The 22277-nt window shown below is 33.9% G+C and overlaps 4 protein-coding genes across 5 annotated transcripts; 2 read left to right on the top strand and 2 right to left on the bottom strand.

The window, feature by feature from the left end:
• Positions 1-1824: 1824 nt before the first annotated feature.
• On the top strand, positions 1825-7340 carry LOC145088149 (Homeodomain-like transcriptional regulator). Its single transcript, XM_079026372.1, has 16 exons — positions 1825-2251; positions 2804-2862; positions 2967-3269; positions 3339-3392; positions 3469-3685; positions 3781-3881; positions 3980-4066; positions 4180-4311; positions 4402-4542; positions 4634-4756; positions 4840-5256; positions 5330-5722; positions 5800-6408; positions 6487-6591; positions 6704-6902; positions 6982-7340. The coding sequence occupies exons 1-16, from the start codon at positions 1987-1989 to the stop codon at positions 7008-7010; spliced, it is 3234 nt and encodes a 1077-aa protein (XP_078882498.1). The 5' UTR covers positions 1825-1986; the 3' UTR covers positions 7011-7340.
• A 468-nt stretch (positions 7341-7808) lies between these two features.
• On the bottom strand, positions 7809-10567 carry SWC2 (DNA binding protein SWC2). 2 transcript variants are annotated; one of them, XM_079026373.1, is made up of 11 exons: positions 10073-10567; positions 9838-9907; positions 9684-9755; positions 9555-9598; positions 9231-9483; positions 9069-9144; positions 8855-8974; positions 8689-8757; positions 8550-8592; positions 8397-8462; positions 7809-8337 (listed from the first exon to the last, which is right to left on the bottom strand). In XM_079026373.1, exons 1-11 carry the CDS (start codon positions 10135-10137, stop codon positions 8136-8138), a joined length of 1080 nt encoding a protein of 359 aa, XP_078882499.1. In that variant the 5' UTR covers positions 10138-10567; the 3' UTR covers positions 7809-8135. The 2 variants fall into 2 exon arrangements, with proteins under 2 accessions (XP_078882499.1, XP_078882500.1); XM_079026374.1 differs by having other exon boundaries at positions 7809-8328; positions 10073-10565.
• A 6257-nt stretch (positions 10568-16824) lies between these two features.
• LOC145088151 (uncharacterized) lies at positions 16825-20065 on the top strand. The gene is made up of 2 exons (XM_079026375.1): positions 16825-19522; positions 19613-20065. Exons 1-2 carry the CDS (start codon positions 16843-16845, stop codon positions 19987-19989), a joined length of 3057 nt encoding a protein of 1018 aa, XP_078882501.1. The 5' UTR covers positions 16825-16842; the 3' UTR covers positions 19990-20065.
• A 45-nt stretch (positions 20066-20110) lies between these two features.
• Positions 20111-21825, bottom strand: LOC145088153 (c-Myc-binding protein). Its single transcript, XM_079026376.1, has 5 exons — positions 21670-21825; positions 20770-20842; positions 20629-20677; positions 20423-20546; positions 20111-20338 (listed from the first exon to the last, which is right to left on the bottom strand). The coding sequence occupies exons 1-5, from the start codon at positions 21670-21672 to the stop codon at positions 20258-20260; spliced, it is 330 nt and encodes a 109-aa protein (XP_078882502.1). The 5' UTR covers positions 21673-21825; the 3' UTR covers positions 20111-20257.
• Between the last annotated feature and the right edge of the window lie 452 nt (positions 21826-22277).

Raw genomic sequence — 22277 nt, forward strand, 5'->3', positions numbered from 1 at the left:
ACATTGCTAAAAATGGCAAGCCCGGAAACACAGGCGTTACACCCTTTCAGTAGGAACGGGTCTAAGGCACCAAGGCCGACCTGTATATGTGATATGTTAGCAGTCAAGTGTGGGCGGGGCCCGAACCTCATAGTATTATTTGAGATAGTTATGTGATTGCTTGATAGATATACTTGTTTTCTATGTGATACTTGTATGCTTGTTAGTAGCGGAGTGTGGGCGGGGCCCGAATCTCCTATACAACAAAGGGTGGACGGGGCCCGAATATCCTAGACAATGGAGTGTGGGCAGGGTCCAAATCTCCTAGACAACGAAGTGTGGGCGGGGCCCAAATCTCCTAGACAACGGAGTGTGGGCGGGGCAGGAATCTCCTAGACAACGGAGTGTGGATTGATGTATATATGTATACAAGAAAATAAAAAGACATGAACAATTCTAGAAACTGGGTTCACTGGTGTTCTCAAACCAATTACTAAACCGGTTCAACTTAAAAACTATTTTTTACAACTTTGATGATATGTTTTAATTCGACGGATCATTTCTAAAATAAAGATGATGTAGAAGAACATTTATGTCTTTATAATAAAAGAATTATGAAATGGGATATAAAATTTCTCAAGTAACCAATTTTTCGAACACAAAGTTTAATAGAATCTAAAGAATTATAATTTATTTGATTTTGTAAACCAACAATAATGTTAATTGCAGGATATAAAATTTATTCAAGCTCGGGTGTTAACCAAACGTTTATATACTCGAAATTTCTTAAAGAGAAAATACAATTTTAGACAAATCTAATAAATTGTACCCGATTCATCTAAAAATTAACAAAAAGACTCCATTAACCATAATTTTCACAACCTTTTTCTACAACATAGGCCAAAATTGCTACCAAATAGGCTTTCTTAAACACCATATTCTTAATTAATTATATGATGTCTCATGTCTTCCTAAAAAAACATCATATTTTCCTACAAATATATGACTTTGGCTCAGTTATCCTAAAAATAAAAAATATGGTGTTTTCTCATGTCTTCACGAGTAAACACATACTTTCCTACGCAAATATGGTATTTTTCATGTTTTATTAAATAAAAACACTATATTTTCCTACAAACACATGGTATTTTCCTACAAACATAAGTGCTCTTTCAATCATTTGTTTTATTTGGGTTTTTATTTTATTCATATTAAACACAATATATGAACTTGGAATAAATTCAAATATGAACTTTGAACCTAAATTTTGTGTTTGTGATTATTCTTCTCATTTAAGTTTTTGAGAATGGATTTGTAGAAACTTGGAATCAATAATATATTTAAATAAGGACTTTAAATCTATATTTGTGTTTGTGATTAAGTTTCTCATTTAAGTGTTTAGAATGGATTCAGAGAATTTTAAGTTTAATTTTTGAATTAAATTTAAAATATGAAAATTAAGGTTTATATACAGAAAATTTTGAATTTTCTCATTTTCATCAAATCCTGTGAAAATATAAAAAAACCTACAAAATTGCCAAAAACGGCATCATTTAATGTTTTCGTAGAGACTTTGTTAATTTTACAGGGATTTCTACAAAAACGATGGGTATTTGGGGTTTTTGCAAAATTATTGTTTGAACTTTGAATTTATCTTTTTATTATTTTTTCTTAAAATCTTGAGATTAAGTAAAAAAAAATAAATATTTTTGAAACACGCACGATATTTCTTACAGGAAGGAGGGGTGAATATTGCCCAAAATATCCTTTGGAAAATAACCTGATTTTTAATCCAAAAGAAAAAGAAAAAGTAAAAATGAGTCGAAATAATATCACCACAAAACCCAAAACCCTACTCCTGTAAACCTCCCAAACGCTTCGTCCGTTTGCAATTCTCTCCTCTTAACACTCGCACACAGGGAGAGTGACTGTATAATCACCATGAAAATCAAGAAGTCATTAACGAATTAGCCTTCTTCTTTCTGTTCTTATTTCTAATTTTGTGAGATGTCGAACAAGCAATCTCGTGGTAAGCAGCAAATTCCTCGGAAGAAATGTAATGAAAAGAATATTAAGGTTGCCGCCAATTCGAATGTTCGTAAGAAGAGAAAGCAGCCGCAACAGCTGAATTCGAAATCTGGTTTACGCTTGGTGGACGATTTGTTACCTCCTGATTATATTTTGAGGAAAGTGTTCAGGAAAGATGGGCCTCCCCTCGGCGTGGAGTTTGATAATCTTCCTTCTCATGCTTTTCGATTCTGTAATGTCAAAGGTGATTACAATCATTTTCTCAATCTCTTATTTGGTATAGTTGTAGTAATTATAGGCGGAGGAATGTTAATTTCAGCGATTGATTTAATGTTTCGCGGATTCAATTCGAGCGGAAATGTCTGAAGGCTTTAATTATTTCAGAGATACCGTTAGCAATCAGTTTCAGCAACTTGTATCGTGTGTTTCAATTCATTTGCACTTGACAATTTTGATATTGTGGCTTCCTAAAAGTGTTATCAATCTTTCCGCTATACAGATAAAGTTAGCCTTTTGACTTCCTAGTATGTTGATCAGTCTTGCTTTGTTGAGTGATACAACCGTATGCAACATTTTCTGAACTGAGGTTATGATATAATCATGAATTCCACCTTCCATTTCCCGCCTCCCCCTTGATGCTCTTCTATAGGCTTCTTATCTTAAGTGTTTTCTCCTGTTTATTGTTGTTTTTGTGTTTTGGTTTGCTGATACTGAGAATGAATGTAGGTAGTAGTTTGAAGCACCTTTATAATGGAAATCCTAGTTAATTGTGAAATATTTTATTTGTTCTTACCAGATTCAGGGATGTCACATCGTGCTTGCCAAGAAAAACAAAGAGCATTTAAAAGGCAAAAGGTACATAGAGTATATCTCTTTTTGTTCAGTTGGTATCATGCTGTCAAATCATCTGTTTTATTCTAGTTTTGATCTAAAGATGTCATTTTTTTTTATTATCATAGACTTTGAAGCCTACCAATGTTGAGGACCAAACTACCCCTCTTGATAGTGCTCCAGTTAAACATGGTATGGGAAAAGGTTTGATGACGGTATGGCGACTTACAAACCAGGAGACTAATCCAGTGAAGAAACATGGTGTTGGAAAAGGCTTGATGACAATTCAGAGGTTAATAAATCCTGGTTCTGGAAACCTTCCAACATGTGTTGACAATGGTCATGGAGCTTGTTCTCAGTTTCCACCTTTTACATCACAAAAACCACCTATTCAATTGAAAAAGAAGTCAAGAAAACAACAACCTGTCACGGTTTGTGTTCTTTTCTAGATATTGTTCTTGTTTCTTCCAGCATGACAACTTACAGTGATTCATTTGCAGAGGAGGCTAGCGAACAAGTTACAAGAGAAGAAGTCTTCAACCAGAAGTAGAAAGGTAATTTAATATACGTTGATGTAAGTATCTACTATATTGCTTGCCAATTATCATTGACTTGTGTTAAAAACTGAAGGTGAGATGTGAACAAGTTAGTAAGGAAAAGCAACAAGGGAGAGAAATATGTGAAATTGCTCTGAATGAAGGGAGAAATGAAGAAGACCCAAGTCAATATGCTATGCTAGAAGATGATGAGGAGCTGGAACTAAGAGAACTACAAGCAACATCAAATCCATTAACATGTTGTGCTCATTGTTCAGCAAATAGGTTGCATGGTTGTTCCCTTTGCAAAGGTCTGGTTCATTTAGCTGCTTTCTTATTACTCATTTCATTTCTTTTTCTTGATTAAACCTTTCAAAGTGAAATAATTGCTCTTAATTTGGTGTAGATTTACTGGCAAAGTTCCCTCCAAACTCTATAAGAATGAAGCAACCATTACATGTCCAACCATGGGATTCTTCTCCACTACTTGTCAAAAAACTTTTCAAGGTACATTTCAGGTCCTTAAACAAACATTAGATTTTATATCCAATTTCAATGAAAAATAGGGTTAAGTTTATTCTTACTAACCTGACTCTTGTTAGCAGATATTTCACTTTATAAGCACTTATGCTGTAATAATCGGTATCCAGTCCTTCACGCTTGATGAGCTGGCGCAAGCATTTGTAGACAAGGTTAGTGCTTATTGTGTTGGAAAGTTGTCATAAGGTTGTTACTCACTATATCAACTGAATGAACTTTTTAATAGTAAGGATTTATATTTTGTTCTTTGTGCTTATTTTTTCAGGATTCCTTGTTACTTGGGAAACTTAATGTAGCCCTTCTGAAACTGCTTCTCACTGGTGTTGAAAAGGAACTAGAAAGTGGATATCTATCTCATATCATCAAAAACTGGAAGTATCGTGGATTGCTTCAGTCAGTAAGTATCATAGAGGGCGATATAGTAATTTTCAAAAAGAACCTTTGGCATTAATAATTCTTATTAACATAATAGCATGTCTCTTGGCAGGTTGAACATCAAGAATCTGTTCTGAAACTATGGAAAAGATCCTTAAATTCGCTGACATGGATAGAGATACTACGCCAGGTGTTAGTTTCAGCTGGCTTTGGTTCAAAACGTGACATGTCATCCAAGGAACCTCTCAATAAGGTAATAAAAAAATTCAGAATATTAGCTGGTTTTTGCTAAAAACGTGACACATCATCTCTCACATACAAAAACTATTTGATTTGATTAACAGGAAGCTGCTCTGATGGCTAGTTATGGCTTAAGCCCAGGTACTCTGAAGGGTGAAATATTCACAATATTATCATCAAAAGGAAATAATGGGATGAAAATTTCCGAATTGGCTACATTTCCATCAGTAAGTAATTAGTAACTTACCACATCTTTTCTTGTCAGTTTCACTGAATATTTAATCTAATAACTTCATTTTTAATCATGAAGATCATTGGATTGAAGCTTGCAACCATGAGTGATGACATTGAGCAATTGATAAGCTCAATGTTGTCAAGTGACATCACCTTATTTGAGAAAATCTCTTCTTCTGCTTATCGTGTTCGTAGCAACTCCATTGTTAAGGATACCGAAGATGACCAATCTGACCTTGAAGACTGTGGTAGTGTTGATGATAATCCCAATGATTCAGGGGCATTAATGTCAAGTGAAAATGGACAAAAGAACATTAAAAGCAAAGACAACATTTTAACTGTAACTTCTGAAATCGATGAGAGTCATCCTGGAGAAATGTGGTTGTCTGGACTGATGGAAGGTGAATATTCAGATTTAAATATTGAAGAGAAATTGAATGCTCTTTTGGCTCTGATTGATCTATTAAAAGCAGGTTCCAGTATAAGAATAGAGGTAAGTTAACTAATATAATTTCTTTCATAGTATTTTGCAAATTTACTGCATCATAATTCATATAATCTTTCAGGAACCTGTGTCATCATCATCATCATCATCATTATCGGGTGTTCAGTGTGTTCCTCCCAATGGTTATCATATTGGTTCTGGAGCAAAAATAAAGAGATCAACATCAAAGCAACTTGAAAACGAGTTCAACCAGCTGATTCATAGTGAGAAAGATGAAATGCAAGATATGCAACCTGTTGATTCATCAGCAATTATCTCATTAATCCAAAATGCAACAGAAATAGAAGTTATAAATGATTTACATCCTATGCAATCGATATTTTTGGGATCTGATAGAAGGTATAATCGATACTGGCTTTTCGTGGGCCCGTGTACCACATGTGATCCAGGCCACAAAAGGATTTACTTTGAATCATCTGAAGATGGTCATTGGGAGGTTATCGAAACAGAAGAGGTACCTTTTTTTTTTTTTTTTTTTTTTTTTTTTCTTAATCGAAGAAAACTAAATATAAAAATTGTCAATTGTCACAGGCATTAGCCAACTTGTTATCATGTTTGGATCAAAGGGGAAGACGAGAAGGTCATCTTCTTTCATCTTTGGAGAAACGGGCAGCTCTTCTTTATGAATCCATGTCAAGTGATGCAAGAGTCGGGCACGGGCAGCCTGCCCTTTCGTCTGAATCTGAAAGGAGTATTTCCCGAGACGACAGCTCATCTGCTGTGTCTGACGTGGACAACCTACTGGGCGTCCTAAATATAGATAATAATAATAATAATAATCTTGTTTCCACTAGCACTGTTGGAAACAGGGAACAAGCTAAACAGAAATGGTGTCGCCTTCAACAGTTTGATGTCTGGTTATGGGATTCGTTTCATTCTGTTCTTAATGCTGTGAAACATGGGAAAAAATCGTTTCTCGATTCGCTTGCGAGGTGTGAAAGGTGTCATGATTTGTTTTGGAGAGATGAGAAACACTGTAGGATTTGTCATACGACGTTTGAGGTTGATTTTGATTTGGAAGAAAGATACGCGATTCATGCTGCCACGTGTCGGGATGAGTCAGCTCCTGATATGTTTCCGAAACATAAAGTGTTGTCATCACAGTTACAGTCACTCAAGGCTGCAGCATACACACTTGAGGTGAGGCATAGACCCATATCTGTTTGCTTGATTTCATGTATTTTTTTTCATTTTTATAATTTATATATGTAAATGTAGTCATGTATGCCTGAGGGTGCGATGGTGGGTGCTTGGACAAAATGTGCTCATAATCTATGGGTGAAGCGGTTAAGACGTACTTCAACTCTGGTGGAGTTGCTACAGGTATTTTTATTTAAAAAAAAAAAAAAAAAAAAAAAAAAAAAAAACTTAGTGGACTTATATTACATATATTATGTATATATATAACTTAATTGTTATATATAATCTTATGTAGGTTCTTGGTGATTTTGTTGGTGCGATCAATAAAGGGTGGTTATATGGAAGTGAGGGGGATAATGTTATTGCAAGTTTTGGATGTATGCCACAAACATCATCTGCGGTTGCATTGTGGCTGGTGAAATTGGATTTGTTAATTGCTCCTCATTTACAAAATGTTGAAGCTGAAAAGACTACTACAAGAAATAGATCAAAAGGTATGTCTTAGTCTTACCAACCACCAACAAATAATCATGATAATAATAATAATAATAATTATGATTTGTACATTTTCAGGTAAAGACGTAGACACTCTAGTGAAGTAGATATTCTATTCTATGTGATGAGTAAGACTGTATGTATACCAAATGCAAAAATCACCATTAGATTTGAACATGAAAAAACGATAATTATAATGGTGTAAGGACTGGTAGATGCATGAGTTGGGTTCCATTTTTGGTGATTACTTGGGAGGGAGTTAGTGGAGATGATAGAAAGAAATATGATTGTACAGGGAAGGGAAATAGACGGTGGTTAAATCTTGAACAACTTTTACAGCTTTAGGTACCTTATAATAATAATACTACTACTGCCTACTGGTGCTCCTCAAGTCTTTCTTTGACTTTTTACCAGAGAAAATGTATTTACATTTTACATTTCTTCATTCCTTATAGAGATGTATGCTGTAGTTTCTTGAGAACACCTACTTTTTGTTCTATTAACAAAATTTGCAACTGGCCCAATAAGCATCTCTTGTTGGTGTTTGTGTTTACATTTTTTAAATATAAATAAATTGTTTTTATTAGACATTAAAATGAACATGTGTTTTGTGCTGTTAGATTGGTGCGCTTCAGCCAAAAACCTTTGACCACCTTTATTGAACTGAATTAGTGTTTTGACTGAAGACAAAAATTTATATTTCACCGTTGTGGAATGGCTTGTATTTCACAAGTGAAGATACCCCATAGCCTAAACGACAATCTTGCTTCATTTTCAAATCTTCAACCACCTTTAAAAGTACAAAGAACAAATTAAAGAAAACCCAAGCTGAACAAGTAACAATCCATCTTTCTTATCCAAATCAACCCCAAGATCATTACTAATTTAGGGTTTCTTGAAGATCATTACTAACAGCAATAGATTAAAATATTAGAAATGCAAATTTATACAAGGAAAAAACGATAGTACACAAGAATAAAAACTGTAATTTATTCTTGTACTTGTCACCATGTGTGCACGCCCATAAGAGAAGAGATGAGGCCTTTTGGTAGAAACCAAAAGACTGAATCAATCACTACCAATACAAGAATGCATATACTAAAACTTCCCTCTAAAATTGATAATCATGATTAGCCTTTCTTTTTCCAGCCATTTTTGACACTCAAATACATTAGAAGCCAAGCCATCTTCAAAAAATGCAAAAAGCTCTCTCCATCTCCATGTTTGCAGTGTCATTCAGAGTCTTGGTATTCGAAAGCTGGAATCTGGCGAAAACGAGCCAATGATCTCATATAAGACTTCTCTTTGCTGTTTGGATTGACTGTTCTCTTCTTTTTTCTGAAACCTCCTCCTTCCCCACAAGCCAATTCATAAACCACTCCCATGTTATTCTTCTCTTTAATCCCACTCCCATCATTCATATACCTACACAAGCTTTTTAGTTTTTTCAACAAACACAACATTATATTGAGTTTCTTAAAAAAAAACCTTACTTTTCACGAATAATCTTAAAAGCCTCTTTTGTCGCATAAGGGAAGCCTGTCTTAGGATCACGATATCTGTCATGAACAAATGAAACACAAAATCATTGACTCATAATCAATGTTGGTTGACCTTATGAAAAAGAACAAACAGAAAAAGCTTACTTTGCAGGTAATCCTGTAACCACACAAACAGCTTTCTCTGGATCTTGAAAATATATAAAACATATATCAAAATTAGCATCATTAAAAATAATAGAAGCGGTCGGTTTAATGTTAATTTCATATGCACACAACTACTCACATGGAGGGGCTGTTGTAGGAATCTGTGATTGAAATGACACCCCATTTGTAAATTCAAGGTATGTATAACCTGAAAAGGAATCAGGAACTTTATCATACGATTTTTTTAAAAAAAAAAAACTGGACAACTGCTTTTTTTTTTTTTTTTTTAAATCCAGAAAACTTGCCATCTTTAGAAAGATATCGTATCTGAGGGCCTGTGTAGTGAGCTTTATGAACAATTGCTCTTTTTTTTACTTCTTCCTCCCTTGCCAAAACCCGTTCTAAGTTCCTCAAGTTCATAATTTCTGCAAAATTTTATTTACTCATAAAACTCACAAATCTATACTATTTGTTACTTATTATTCTGATTTATTTCAACAAGCTTATGTGTTAAAAAACCTGTTTGAGCAGCTTCCAGAAGCATCTCTTCTTGGGTCATTCTCTTTTCCTCACCTTCCTTTTTCCTTTTTATTGGCTAAGAATTCGTAACATAATTACATAAATACAATATTCATCCTGAAAACACCAAATTTAAAGAACAAGAAGAATAATCATATGAACCTTCATTGTTGCTTGAAGTGCTGCACGTATTGCATCTCTTTCAGCTTGCCTAACAATAACTGAAGTTCTTGTTGACTTTCTGGTTGTTTTCTCAACTTCTGTATCATCAGGAACTTCATGCTCTTCTTGGAGCGTTGACTGGTCAACATTTGTTTCTTCCTCATTAGAACTATCAGGTTCTGAAACAACCTTCTTCTTCTTCTTTTTTGGCAATTGCTTTCCTGGAAATGCCAATCTCTTTTTTGGCCTCTTCCTGTATAAAAACTTACATTCAAGATTTTTTTTTCTTATTCCAGTTTATAATATTCACTAGAGAAATTTAACCTTTCATCTGGCTCATTTTCTGCTTCTTCCTCTGGCTCTGGTTCCTGTAGTCAAAGCAAGTAATTGGTCATAAAATCAACCTATATTCAAATAGAAATTCAAAATCATGGCGAACCATATTACACATACATCTTCATCAAAGTCACTGTCAAAAACATCAGCAACCTCCTTTTCTTCTACGTAGTTTGTATCATCTTCTTCCTAAAAAGAAAGCACCATGGTGTGAGACAATGAATAACAGATCATGTAAGTGGTACAACTCAAATCACACTTAGTTTATTACATCTTTCAAAGCTTCTTGGTTCCAGAACTCATCATCTTCTTCAATCTCCTCATCAACCAATTTGGTCATCCTACAATAACAGTCAAAATCCACAATCAACGAATTAAATCGTACTAAAGAGCATAATCTAGTGTTTTGTAGTACTCAAACGAAATGCGTTTTAACGAATACTTCAAGAGCGCAATCGATGCACATAATCGTATCCATGTCAAAGTTGCAGAATTTCGATGCTTACCGTCTTCCTCTCGTTGCCCGAGAAGCTCGATCAAGAAAAACGACATCCTCTTTATCAGACTCCATGAATTCAATCGATAAACCCTTATGTTCTAGAATAAAGATCGCTTTCTAGAAGACCCTGATACAATCTCAAAATACGCACTACCATACGACAACGGAAATTTTGTACAAACACGTTACAAATATAACCTGGGCCACACCAATATCTCTAGACTATAGTATCCAAGTTACCAAATTCGTTTAACTTGAATGCCAAATCGTCTCCTCTGCGCGAAATCCGAACCCTTAGAGTGAACCCTAGTAAAATTTGACTCGTTTATCCGTCAAAAAACTCAAATCCGGCGTTTGATCGAGGTGGGCAGGGAACGAAAAATAATGAGATTGACGGAGGGGGGGTGTGAAGAAGAAGAACGCCGGAGAAATTTTATATATCGGCAGTGGTGATAGCCTGATAGATACAGTCATACAGGGGGGAAAATAGCCCCCTTTGGATTCTATACTTTAGAGTGATTACAAACACAGTCCCTAATATATTGCTGAAATGTAATATGACGACCCAACTTTCTACTTGTTTGCTTTTGGGTTAAGAATAAGCTATCAACTAACCATTTAGTATGTTTTTAATTAATTAAATAAATGCATGTCGTATGTGATTACATTTTTTCATAAAAAATTTATTATAACTAATTATGTTATTGATATTAATTATAAGTTGATTTATGAATTTAAAATTAATTTAAACGAAATTAATAAAATAAAAATATTGAAATAACATCATTCAAAGACCTCTGCATCTTGTGGGTAAATAGCATCACCCTTCTCTTTTTGAGATACAAATCTGTTATCAACGATGGTGGCAAGCTCGATTTTTAACAAATTTCAAATGATGATGGTAAGACATTATAGTTGGTCACCACGCAACAATCAACATGGTATTTCTATTCCATATTTTTTTTCTCTACTTCTATGTATTTAATCAAATTTTCATCAATTTTCAATATGGTTTTTGTCAATATGTATTGAACATATAAGTATGATATGATTAGGAGTTGTGCAACCCTCAGTCAGAACGCAACATCTCCTTGTAATTTATGTATTGAACATATAAGTATGATATGTACCGAGGCGAGTAATGTGAACTCGGTCAAAAAACTCGGATTCGGTCAAAATCGGGCCTACTCGGCCTTACTCGGTCAAAATCGGTCAAAAGGTCAAAATTATCATTAAAAGAGAAAAAATCAAGAGTTTCAAGATTAATATATATAACGCACTTAATGATTTATTATTTAACACACACATGTGATTATTACTAGATATATATCTTAAATTTTCAGTAATTATTCACATAGTGAGACAATTGTGTGTATTTCAGTTTTTATGTATTCATATGTATCTAATTTTGGTTATATATTTCAATCAAATTAAGATTTTAACTTATGATTTTGGCATATATAATTTTTCAAAAAATATTACTACACGAATTACCGAATCTGAGTACTCCCGAGTACTCGCTACTCCCCATTCGGCCGGGCAGGTACCGAGTAGCGAGTTCTACAACCTTGGATATGATTATGAGTTGTGCAAACCTCAGTCAGAACGTAACATCCCCTTATAATTTATGACATCAAACATGTCGAGTTCACTAGTGTGTGTGAATGTTTATATAGGAATTCAAGTACAAGTGAATGCAAGAAGGGAACATTCTCCTTGTAATTCTTGTTGATTGAGCATATTAGATTATTAGTATTATCTCTTTTTGATTCATTTGTGATGGATTTTTACGAGTTTGGTAGTTATTCTGAAACCATTGAGACAGTATTGAGGTGCATAAAATACTCATGGAGATAGATCATGCTTTATAATTAAGTTGCTATTAATGTTTTTTTTATTAGAAACAACCAGTCATATAAAAATATAAAAACTCTATGAAAAAACCGGAGAAAATAATCAATTACAAAGGGTTTAAAGGGAATTCTAACCAATTAACCCAACTTAAACACACATTTTCCTATTTCTATTAGAATATCGAATAAAAGAGAACTCTTTAATCGAATAAAAATATCACATTTCTTCAATCGGTCTGTTCCAAACAACAAATCATTCTTAAATCTCCAAATGTACCATATCGGAATGCATACATTAGTGTTGATAATATCCTTCTTCGAATTGATGGCCAACTTATCAATTAAAGAAAACAATCATTGCACCGAACAAACCATATTTGCTGAATATCCATCCACTTGAACACCGCATTCCAAGTTGTAACTCTTAGAGATTGTATTATATGTATTTGAATTTGTATTGTAAAAGATTGTATTATATGTATTTAAATTTGTTTTTGTTATAAGGATAACATGATAATTTTTCTCATCAACAGTTATGTTTATCAACATTAATAAACAAGATTGAATCATTCAATACTCTTAATAGTTCAACATTGAATCATTCAAATTCTACCAAATATCGCATAATATCGCCTTAAAACAACATATGATCATCATTTTAGTAAGTCCATTGTAGCATGCATAACATAACGTTATATGGGTTGCGGTTTGGTCACCAATCTTGTTATTCCAATGTATTTAAGGTTTGAAGAAAATAATTATACTCAATAGGAAATCGCAGGTGGATAGAGGAAATCGTAGTTGGTCAGATGCCATCTGTAATTTTGTCTAGCAAAAAAATGAACATATTCAATTTGTGTGTGTGTGTGTGTGTGTGTATATATATATATATATATATATATATATATATATATATATATATATATATATATATATATATATAACTAGATTCATGAAAAAACATAAATATTTTGCGAAAATACGAAAACAGATTTTATCTTAAAAAATCAAACACATATACGCATATACTTTAGAAATTAAATTTATTAGCAAGATAATAAGTTTACATGGGAGGCTATTATGTTAATATAGATTTAAAGGTGATTTTAAAAAATGTTTTTTTTTTCACGTCTTTAACCATTTTAAATTCAAATTTTCATAATAAAAAAGTGAAAAAACATGTTTTGTTAATATGACACAATTTCTCATGTATCATCGATTATCATCATGTAGTTTAAAATTTGGATGAACTATTGTCTAAAATATAAGGTTGAGGTGACACAAACTCACAGGTTTTCATTGTTTTTGCAAATTATTTGTATTTTTGCATGAGTCATCCCCTATATATATAAAACACCTAAAAGGTTTAGAACACGAGAACATGTATATTTTTTTGTGATTCCATGTATTCATTTGTGGATAAATGATACATTTTTACGCACAATCAACATGAATATGTTTTTTCTTTTCAATTGAAATTAAAGACGTAAAAATTTATCATTTCTCCACAAATGAATACATGAAATCACAAATGAATATACTTGTTCTCGCGTTCTCAACCTTTTTGGTGTTCTCATTTGATCCTACTCCTATATATATATATATATATATATATATATATATATATATAGAGAGAGAGAGAGAGAGAGAGAGAGATTTGGCTATTGTTTGAAATGTAATTAATAAATTGGTTAGATTTATTTTTTTATAAAGGAAAATTATCAGAAAAATCCTAATATTTTCGAAAAAGTTTCATTTTTATCCCAAATTTTTATTTTGAATAGAAAAGTATCGATTATTTCATTTGGCTCAAATTAACAAAAAACTCAAATTTTTGTTCTTTTAACAGGAAATGACATATTATCGTGTAAAATCAAATAATCGGGACTTTTCTGTTCAAAAAATAAAATTTAAAACTAAAGTGAAACTTTTTCTATAATATCAAGACTTTTCTATTATTTTATTTTATTTTTATTTTTACAAAATAATCAATTAATGTCATTTTTGGAAGTTTTGGGACAATCCACTCAAAAGAAGTCAGATGTCATCTTCGAATCCTACGTCATGAAAGAAAACATAAAAATTAAAGATAACGCAAATAAGGTCTTGTGGTATACATACCACGAAGCCAATCGTTGTCTAGTTGGCAACAAGAGATTCTCATGCACACCACCCCGATGTTCTGTGGTCGAGCGTGATCGTACTCGTCCGTGCTCCCGACGACGAAATCAAACGGACATTTCTATTGGTTCAATGTTGCAACGGCTAGTTTTGGATTCCAACGGATTTTTTTTTCTTTTTTACCTTTCAAACATATTAACCTTCTTTTATAAATACCACACTTTCTATTAAACATATTCACATAATTTCTTCTTTTTTCTCACAAAATCACACACTTCTTTTACATTATTCCAAAACCAATGGCTCCTAAAATGATGAATTAGTCAGAAAATGAAGAAGAGAACTTAGCACGAGCATGGGTAGCGGCTTTAGAAGACCCAGTAACGCGTCCTAATTTTTGGATAAAGGTTAGAAACATTTTTCATGAATTAATGGGTTGCCAAAATCGTAGTGTTGATGAAATATGTTCGAAGTATCGCGATATAAAAATTAAATGCGTTGAATTCAATGGTATTTATAACTTTGTTATAAACAACGTACACGAAGGCGACCTATTTGCTTTGACCATGAACCAATATGAAGACACGAAACACACACCGTTTAAACACGTTGAAGCTTGGCGAATATTAAGAGAGTGCCCAAAATTTAGTGAGTAAAAATAAGGTTTAAAAAATAGTTTTAAGTTGTTTGTGGTTGTATTTTTAAGGTTTTTTATGTTTTTTTTTTAAATGTTGTTTGTTTTGAATTAATGTAATCTTGTTTTATTAAATAAAAAACTAGTTTAATAAATAAATATGTTTTATTGTGTTTTTTGAATTAAATTTAATTAAAAAAATGTGTTATTGTGTTTTAATGTATTTTTGAATTAAATTTAAATAAAAAAAATAAGGTGAGATTGTAAGTTAGTGGTAGAAGAATGTGGTGCTGATGTGGCACCCACCACATATGTGGTATGTGGTGGGTAACGGATGGTCTAACATAGATAATATTACCTTTGATTACTAAATAATTACCGCAAACTCTAGGTAGGCTTATCCTCTGGCCATGTCTTCCTTCTCATTGGTTTCGAGAGTAACAATACATAGACCTAATTTATTTAAAAATAAAAACTTATAACAACGATAAAGACCTTTTTTATCTAACTCGTCATGGGCCTTAAGGATATTTAATTCCTTAGAACCGGCCCTGACAATAATATACATAGAATTGTTATGAAGATGATATCTGTGAATCAAGGCATATGAGCTTGCTCGACAAAAATAATTTGAAGCTCAATAAAAATAACTTTACGGTGATAGTTAGTAGTTGGTATGTATGATTCATATATGTCAAATTAACAAAGAAACCGGTAATCCCAGTCATGGATTGGCGAGATTAATATTAACAAACTCGAATAATCGATTACGTCTACAAAACCATTAAGCGTCTAGAATACAAAGTATTGACAATGTATTAACAACCAACGACTAAATTGCTCAAACCTAATCCCGACTTTTAGATTTTCAAAAGTAGATCTGATCCGTTGGATATGGATTGGATACCCAAAACAATTTGAAACCGGAATTTTATCTGAAAAATCATACCATTTCAATCCAATATCCCAAAATCATGACGATCTGAAATCTGATATGGCAAAATTTGCTTTTATTCAATCCAGATTTTATGCACCTATAATGACTTTGACGATAAATTATATGTTTAGCATTACTATCAAAATTATTATTTGAGAAAGTTAAAAGGGAATTTAAAATTTCAAACAAAATCGAGAACATGTTTCATTCATTCTTTTGTATTACTTCGTCAACTTGCGCTTAAATTTTACAAAAAACGCACCTTTTATATAAATAATAAAATTATATGTTAGAAGAGACAAGTATTATACTACTCTAGACTAGTACTCTGGATGTGATTTCTGAATAAATCACGTGTTTCATAATTTTATAAATTAAGTATTACACATGCACAAGTATTCTTGTGCATGTGTTTTCACAATATGCAATATCCATACAGCCCACTACGAAATCCCGTGATTGCAGTTTGGCATACTATGCGTATGTACTTTTTATAAATTTTATCAAGATGGCTAAATCATAGCATGGATTAATAAAGGATATATTTTTATTTCAATACATTTAAAAAAAAAATATATACTGTATATATCATAAAACCCAAAATTCAAACGTATGGCCAAGCGCCATGCTGTTGCAAAGTCTAACGTGAAATAAATCGATCAATCGTAATATAATTCATTTGTTATATACAGAACCTAACCCTATACAGATCCTCCAAAGTCCAAGACGTCCTGAATAAAATAGAATGAACTTTAGTTGACTTTTGACTTTTGAGTTTGCAGCGTTGACTTGAATGGGGTGACCCACAATCAATTTAGCTGGACTTTACTGGGTACGAACTTCAACTCTATCATAATTCATAAATGCGATTCCGTTAAGCAGAATATAATAAGTATCTTTTTATAAATTTAAATATTTAGTTGTTATTAATATTAAAAGATAACATAAATACATAATGTTAATCATAATACATATTGTCGTATAACTGTATGAGTAACGGGTGAATCATCTCAAAATCGAGCTCTTAGATTTCGTAAGAATTATAAATTAGTTCAATAAAAAATAATCCAGTAGTTGACATTGGATTGTGGAAGACAAAACAAAACCAGCCCACTCACGTCATAATCGAACCGGATAATTTTGACTTGGTCAGCTGAGACGCCTCCTTTATATTGAAGAGCAATTTATAGAAAAAAATATCAGATTTGAAAATTGATTTGATTCAAGTAAAAATGAGTGCCAAAACCAAACGGCTATCATTGTTTACGTTTCTATTCGTCACTTTGCTGCACATTGCAGCGTTTTCCTCAGTCGTCCCCACGGCGGCGGCTCAGAACACCACCACCGGTGTCGTAGGTGACCTTGCGGCGTTGCTAGCAATCAAATCCATGATTCAAGATGACCCACAAGGTATCATGACTTCATGGAACGATTCCGTTCAATTCTGCCAATGGCCACGTGTCACTTGCAGCTCCCGCCACCAAAGAGTCACCGCCTTGGACCTCTCTTCTGGAGGCTTAATCGGAACCTTGTCTCCTTCCATCGGAAACCTTAGCTTTCTCAGGTCGATTCGGTTCCATAACAACTCATTTTCCGGCGAGATTCCGCCTGAAATCGGCCGGTTGTTTCGATTAGACGAACTACGTCTTTACAACAACTCTTTTGAAGGCAACATTCCTGCCACCTTAGCTAATTGCTCCAACCTGCAAGCGCTTCACTTAGGTAACAATAACCTAATCGGCAAAATCCCCGATGGGATTGGATCGTTATCCAAGCTAAACTTACTCATTCTTCACCGGAACAATCTAGGAGGTGGGATTCCACTGTTCATCGGAAATCTTACCAGCCTAGATACTCTTTCCCTTGGTAATTGTGGACTCGGGGGAAACATTCCTGATTTCTTCCACCGACTGATTAACCTGAGAAGACTTGCATTGCCCGGAAATAACCTCATTGGCAACCTTCCACCTTCTTTCTACAATCTCTCCGTTTTAGAACAACTATTCCTCGATAGTAATCAACTCTCGGGTAGACTACCCATGAACTTAGGTTCAATCATGCCTCGTCTTCAAGTTCTTTCTATACCCGATAACTTATTTACAGGTCCTCTTCCACCCTCTGTTCTCAGTTCTTCAGAATTAGGAGTCATAGATGCAGCTAGAAACAATTTCTCCGGAAAGCTAGTTATCAATTCCCGGGACGCCTGTAGTTTTGAAATCTTGTCATTAAGTACGAATCATTTCGGGAGTGGGGAAAACGATGAAATGAAATTTATAGATGCTTTGTCGATTTGCAATAACTTAGGAGTGTTGGATCTTGGGTTCAATCAGATGAGAGGTTTCTTGCCGGAATCTCTTGGAAACTTGTCGACTATGTTGTATTTTCTGAGCTTTGGTTCGAATTCTTTTTCCGGTGGCCTTCCGTCATCAGTTGGGAGTCTCTCCGGCCTAACTTCCCTCGACTTGTCGAGTAATCAACTCACCGGCACAATTCCGGCGAGCATCGGCAATCTTGTAAATCTACGGATGCTAGATTTTACAAACAATTCTTTCTCAGGAAACATTCCTGGTTCTTTTGGAAACCTATCGTTACTTATTGAACTTCACATGGGGTTAAATGAACTGAATGGTGCCATTCCATTAAGTTTAGGGAACTGTAACAGGCTGCTAGGGTTAACCCTCGATCGGAATAACCTTACCGGAGACGTTCCTAGTCAACTATTTGAACTCTCGTCGTTATCCATTACGCTAAATTTGGGCAGCAACCATTTATCGGGACAGATTCCCCGAGAGATCGGCGATCTTCAAAACGTAAAAGAAATTATCCTGGCAAACAATCGCTTCTCAGGCAACCTTCCGACCACCCTAGGCAACTGCCGCAGCCTTGAAAACCTAAACATAAGCAACAACTTCTTCCAGGGTTCTCTTCCACCATCGTTGAGCTCTTTACGCGCCCTCCAAAACCTTGACGTTTCACGTAATAACTTCACTGGTCGGATCCCAAGTTATCTGGAAGAAATTCCTTTGGTGAATCTCGATCTATCATTCAATGGTTTTGAAGGGGAGGTATCGAACCAAGGAGTGTTTGGTAACAGATCTTCAGTTTCTGTTATCGGCAACAATGGTCTTTGTGGTGGGCTACCTGAACTCCGGTTACCTAATTGCCCTTCCACAAACCCTAAGAGAAAAAATCGGTTGAGCCTTGCAGTTATATTATCCATCTCGATAGTTTCAGTTCTGATTTGTATAGCCATGGTTTTGTTTTGCGTGTTCTATCGAAGAAGAAAGGAGATTGAAGATGAAGTATCCGAGCCTAATTCTGGGGAATCCTTCGTTCAAGTTTCTTACGAAATGCTACACAAAGCAACCGATGGATTTTCCAACAAGAACTTCATAGGTGAAGGTAGCTTTTCATCAGTTTATAAAGGATACCTCGATAAAGATGATGTGATTGTTGCTATCAAAGTACTAAACCTCCATCGTAAAGGTGGTTCCAAGAGCTTCATATCTGAGTGTGAAGCACTCAGAAACGCCAAACATAGAAACTTAACAAAGGTGATAACTTGTTGCAGTGGGATTGACTTTCAAGGAAACGAATTCAAAGCCATAGTTTATGAGTTCATGTCGAATGGAACTTTAGACCAATGGTTGCATCATGAGGTCCCTCAACTCAATCTCTTACAAAGACTGTCTGTAGCATTAGATGTTGCTTACGCACTTGATTATCTTCATAATCATGGTGGAAAAACAATTGTTCATTGTGATTTGAAACCAAGCAACATTCTACTTGATGAAGACATGGTTGCACATGTTGGAGATTTTGGACTCTCAAAGATTCTTGATTCTGAGCATCAAAACAGGAATCATAGTAGCTCAGTTGGAGTTAGAGGAACCATCGGTTATGCAGCTCCAGGTATGTTATATTCTTAATTCTTAATTTATAACTTGATAACATTATCTCTTGTGAATGGAATTTTAATGAATTTTTATTTATTTATTGTAGAATATGGGGTTGGAAGCAAGGTGTCAACAAGTGGAGATATGTATAGTTATGGGATTTTGTTGTTGGAGATGATGACAGGTAAGAAACCTACATATGTCATGTTTCAAGATGGTGTCGGTTTACACAACTATGCTAAAGCAGCCATGGATGATGGTTCAGTTGAGGTTATTGATCCAATTCTTCTGAAAGATGATGACATAAGAAGCAATAAGGAAGATAAAGATTATGTGAAAAACGACATGTGTTGCCTTATGTTGCTTAAAATTGGAGTTTCATGCTCCATGGAGTCACCAAGGCATCGAATAGATACAGCTACTGTTATCCATGAGCTTCATCTGATCAAGGATGCCATTTTAGGGAATTCTAATGATTTCTAATCTTCTATTTAAAGTTTTCGAATGTACTTGTATTCTCATATACTTATCATAAAATTAACAACTTTTTGGTAAATAAGTAGAGCACGTTTGAAGTTAGCATAAAGGTGAGAGAACTCAGAAATAGTGTCACAAAGTACAACATATGAGAAAATAAAAATGAAATTAGCATCCAGCATAGCAGAGCATCAGATAAGGGAAATATGAATTTTTTGTATACAGAGTGGTTATTGTTACATTTTGTTTCTTCGTGTATTTTACCAAAATACCCTCATAAATTATCTGTTGGAAGTTCCCCTTCAACCTTCTCTTTTGATGACACTACAGTGTGGGTGTTTTTTAACTCTTCAAGCTGCAAAAAAACAAACCTCCATTATTATTATTATTATTATTATGCTATGATGAGATGAAAAGAATCAACAAAAAGAAAGTATACCTGGTTACATGTTTCTTGATGAAGTGCCAAAAGCTCATTATATCTAATTTGCAAATCAGACATTTCGGCTTGTAATTTTTCATATTCAGACAAGCTAGGACCACCTAGTTTTTGCTGGACAAACCTGTTGACCAAATAATAAGGTTTAAGTTTTTCCACATGAAACATTCAAGAAAAGGAAAAAACAAAGATTCATTTGAACTTACTCAACAGCTGATGAAGGTTTGTCACTCTGTTCATATAAAGCCACAAGAACTACATATGATATAGAAAGTTCAAAAGACAGGTTATTTAGTGAAACAAGTAATGTATCTAATTCTAAACAACATTATCATTATGTGGTCAACCTTTAGTCAAAGCATCTAGAACGCCACTAGAATCTAAATACTTTCTAAAAGCTTCTTTCTTTGCTTCTTTCTCCTGTACACAAGAAATAGGGTTCAGCAGTTAACAATATGTAGGGTTTGATGTGGATGTGCTCCTAAATCAAATGAAACAACGTGCTTGTAATGATTGAGTAATCACATTATTTTGTAAATCAAGATTCTAAAATTTATGTTTTAGATATGATTATAGAAGCTTATGTTAACTTATTAGTGCAGCCATTTCCAAAGGTCTTTTTGGTTCCCTGATGGGATGAAATGCAAAGAGTAAGTCAGATATATGAAAACCAGAAATCGAATGATAGCTTTTTTTTGGTGAGAGATGGCCTAATAGATCTAAACTAAAAAAATGCACTGCATTGCTGATTCTCATTTGATTGCATACAAAATACTAAAAAAAATCAGTTTGTGCAGGTGTGACTGAAACAGTAGATACCCTAATCATGATTTTGGATGTCAAACCCACAATTTTCAAGAACAATACAGCGATTTTATTGCAATTTATAGTACTACCTGTTAAAGAATTGAATTTAATACAAAAAATATTCCCAGAAAATTATAGGAAACCCTTTTGACATCTCAATTGAAAATCGTAGATATTTCCTGAATCGGAGGTATTGGGAATTTGGGATCTCTCATTTTGCATCACCGACAACAAATTTATACGCTAGACTACTCACTTAAGTTGCTAATCCATTCTACAAACACAAATAAGGAGAATCGGGAGGAAAAGGAGCACAACAGTTACTCCGATTTGGTTGCAATAAGAACACACGGATCGATCAAAGCGGTATCTTTATACAATTATGACCAAGTCAGAACTTAAGAGAAGTAAATAAGCGAATAAATTTAGTAAAAACTGACCATTGTTCTTCTACTGAATCATAGATTTGAATCACTGGAATGGAGAGATAGATGTGGAACAACTCGAGCAATAAATGTCGGGAAGGTATGTTTGATGGTATTTCGGGTGGGGAATAACTACCCAAAGATCATCACCTTTTTTATGCAAAAGATGGAAAACCCGAAATACTGTTACAACAAAATTAAAACAGTATATAGCAATAAATTGTTTGTAAAATATTTTTGTAAGTATTTATCTATTATACAAACTATTAAAAAATTATGAAATTAATCGTGATTTATAATTTATCTACTCTTGTTAAATCTTATAGTAGATATCTAAATTTGACTCAAGCAAATAAATACGAGAAATTTCATCCACTGACCAAAGATAGGAGATGTCTCAACATTTTGACCATGAAAATTTGAGTTTTGTAGAATGATTAAGGGATCCGCAGAGGGGGTTCTGTGGAAACCTTTTACCTTCTGAGGAGTGTGAATATTAACGAGGAATTGAGATGGCAGAGGAATAAGACAAAAAAAAAAAAAAAAGTTTGTTGCATACTTCCGCAGAGGGGGCTCTGCGGAAAGGTTGTTAAGGTTGCTGATGCACTGCAAATCTGTTCTTT

Source organism: Lactuca serriola, chromosome 2 (genome assembly GCF_051521515.1).
Source record: "Lactuca serriola cultivar US96UC23 chromosome 2, Lser_US96UC23_V15, whole genome shotgun sequence".
Classification (NCBI taxonomy): Eukaryota; Viridiplantae; Streptophyta; class Magnoliopsida; order Asterales; family Asteraceae; genus Lactuca; species Lactuca serriola.

Bases quoted from the DNA above. Each gene is read 5' to 3' on its own strand.
- LOC145088153 (XM_079026376.1), bottom strand. The intron at 20,678-20,769 runs GTTGACCACATA...TATCATATGTAG, and splicing joins TCTAGATGCTTTGACTAAAG to TTCTTGTGGCTTTATATGAA. The intron at 20,339-20,422 runs GTATACTTTCTT...GTTTTTTTGCAG, and splicing joins ATCAAGAAACATGTAACCAG to CTTGAAGAGTTAAAAAACAC.
- LOC145088151 (XM_079026375.1), top strand. From the start codon at position 16,843: ATGAGTGCCAAAACCAAACGGCTATCATTGTTTACGTTTCTATTCGTC. The intron at 19,523-19,612 runs GTATGTTATATT...TATTTATTGTAG, and splicing joins CATCGGTTATGCAGCTCCAG to AATATGGGGTTGGAAGCAAG.
- LOC145088149 (XM_079026372.1), top strand. From the start codon at position 1,987: ATGTCGAACAAGCAATCTCGTGGTAAGCAGCAAATTCCTCGGAAGAAA. The intron at 6,409-6,486 runs GTGAGGCATAGA...ATGTAAATGTAG, and splicing joins CTGCAGCATACACACTTGAG to TCATGTATGCCTGAGGGTGC. The intron at 6,592-6,703 runs GTATTTTTATTT...AATCTTATGTAG, and splicing joins CTCTGGTGGAGTTGCTACAG to GTTCTTGGTGATTTTGTTGG.
- SWC2 (XM_079026373.1), bottom strand. From the start codon at position 10,137: ATGGAGTCTGATAAAGAGGATGTCGTTTTTCTTGATCGAGCTTCTCGG. The intron at 8,975-9,068 runs GTTTTTTAACAC...AAAATTTTGCAG, and splicing joins TCTGGAAGCTGCTCAAACAG to AAATTATGAACTTGAGGAAC. The intron at 8,593-8,688 runs GTGAGTAGTTGT...TATATTTTCAAG, and splicing joins TCCTACAACAGCCCCTCCAT to ATCCAGAGAAAGCTGTTTGT.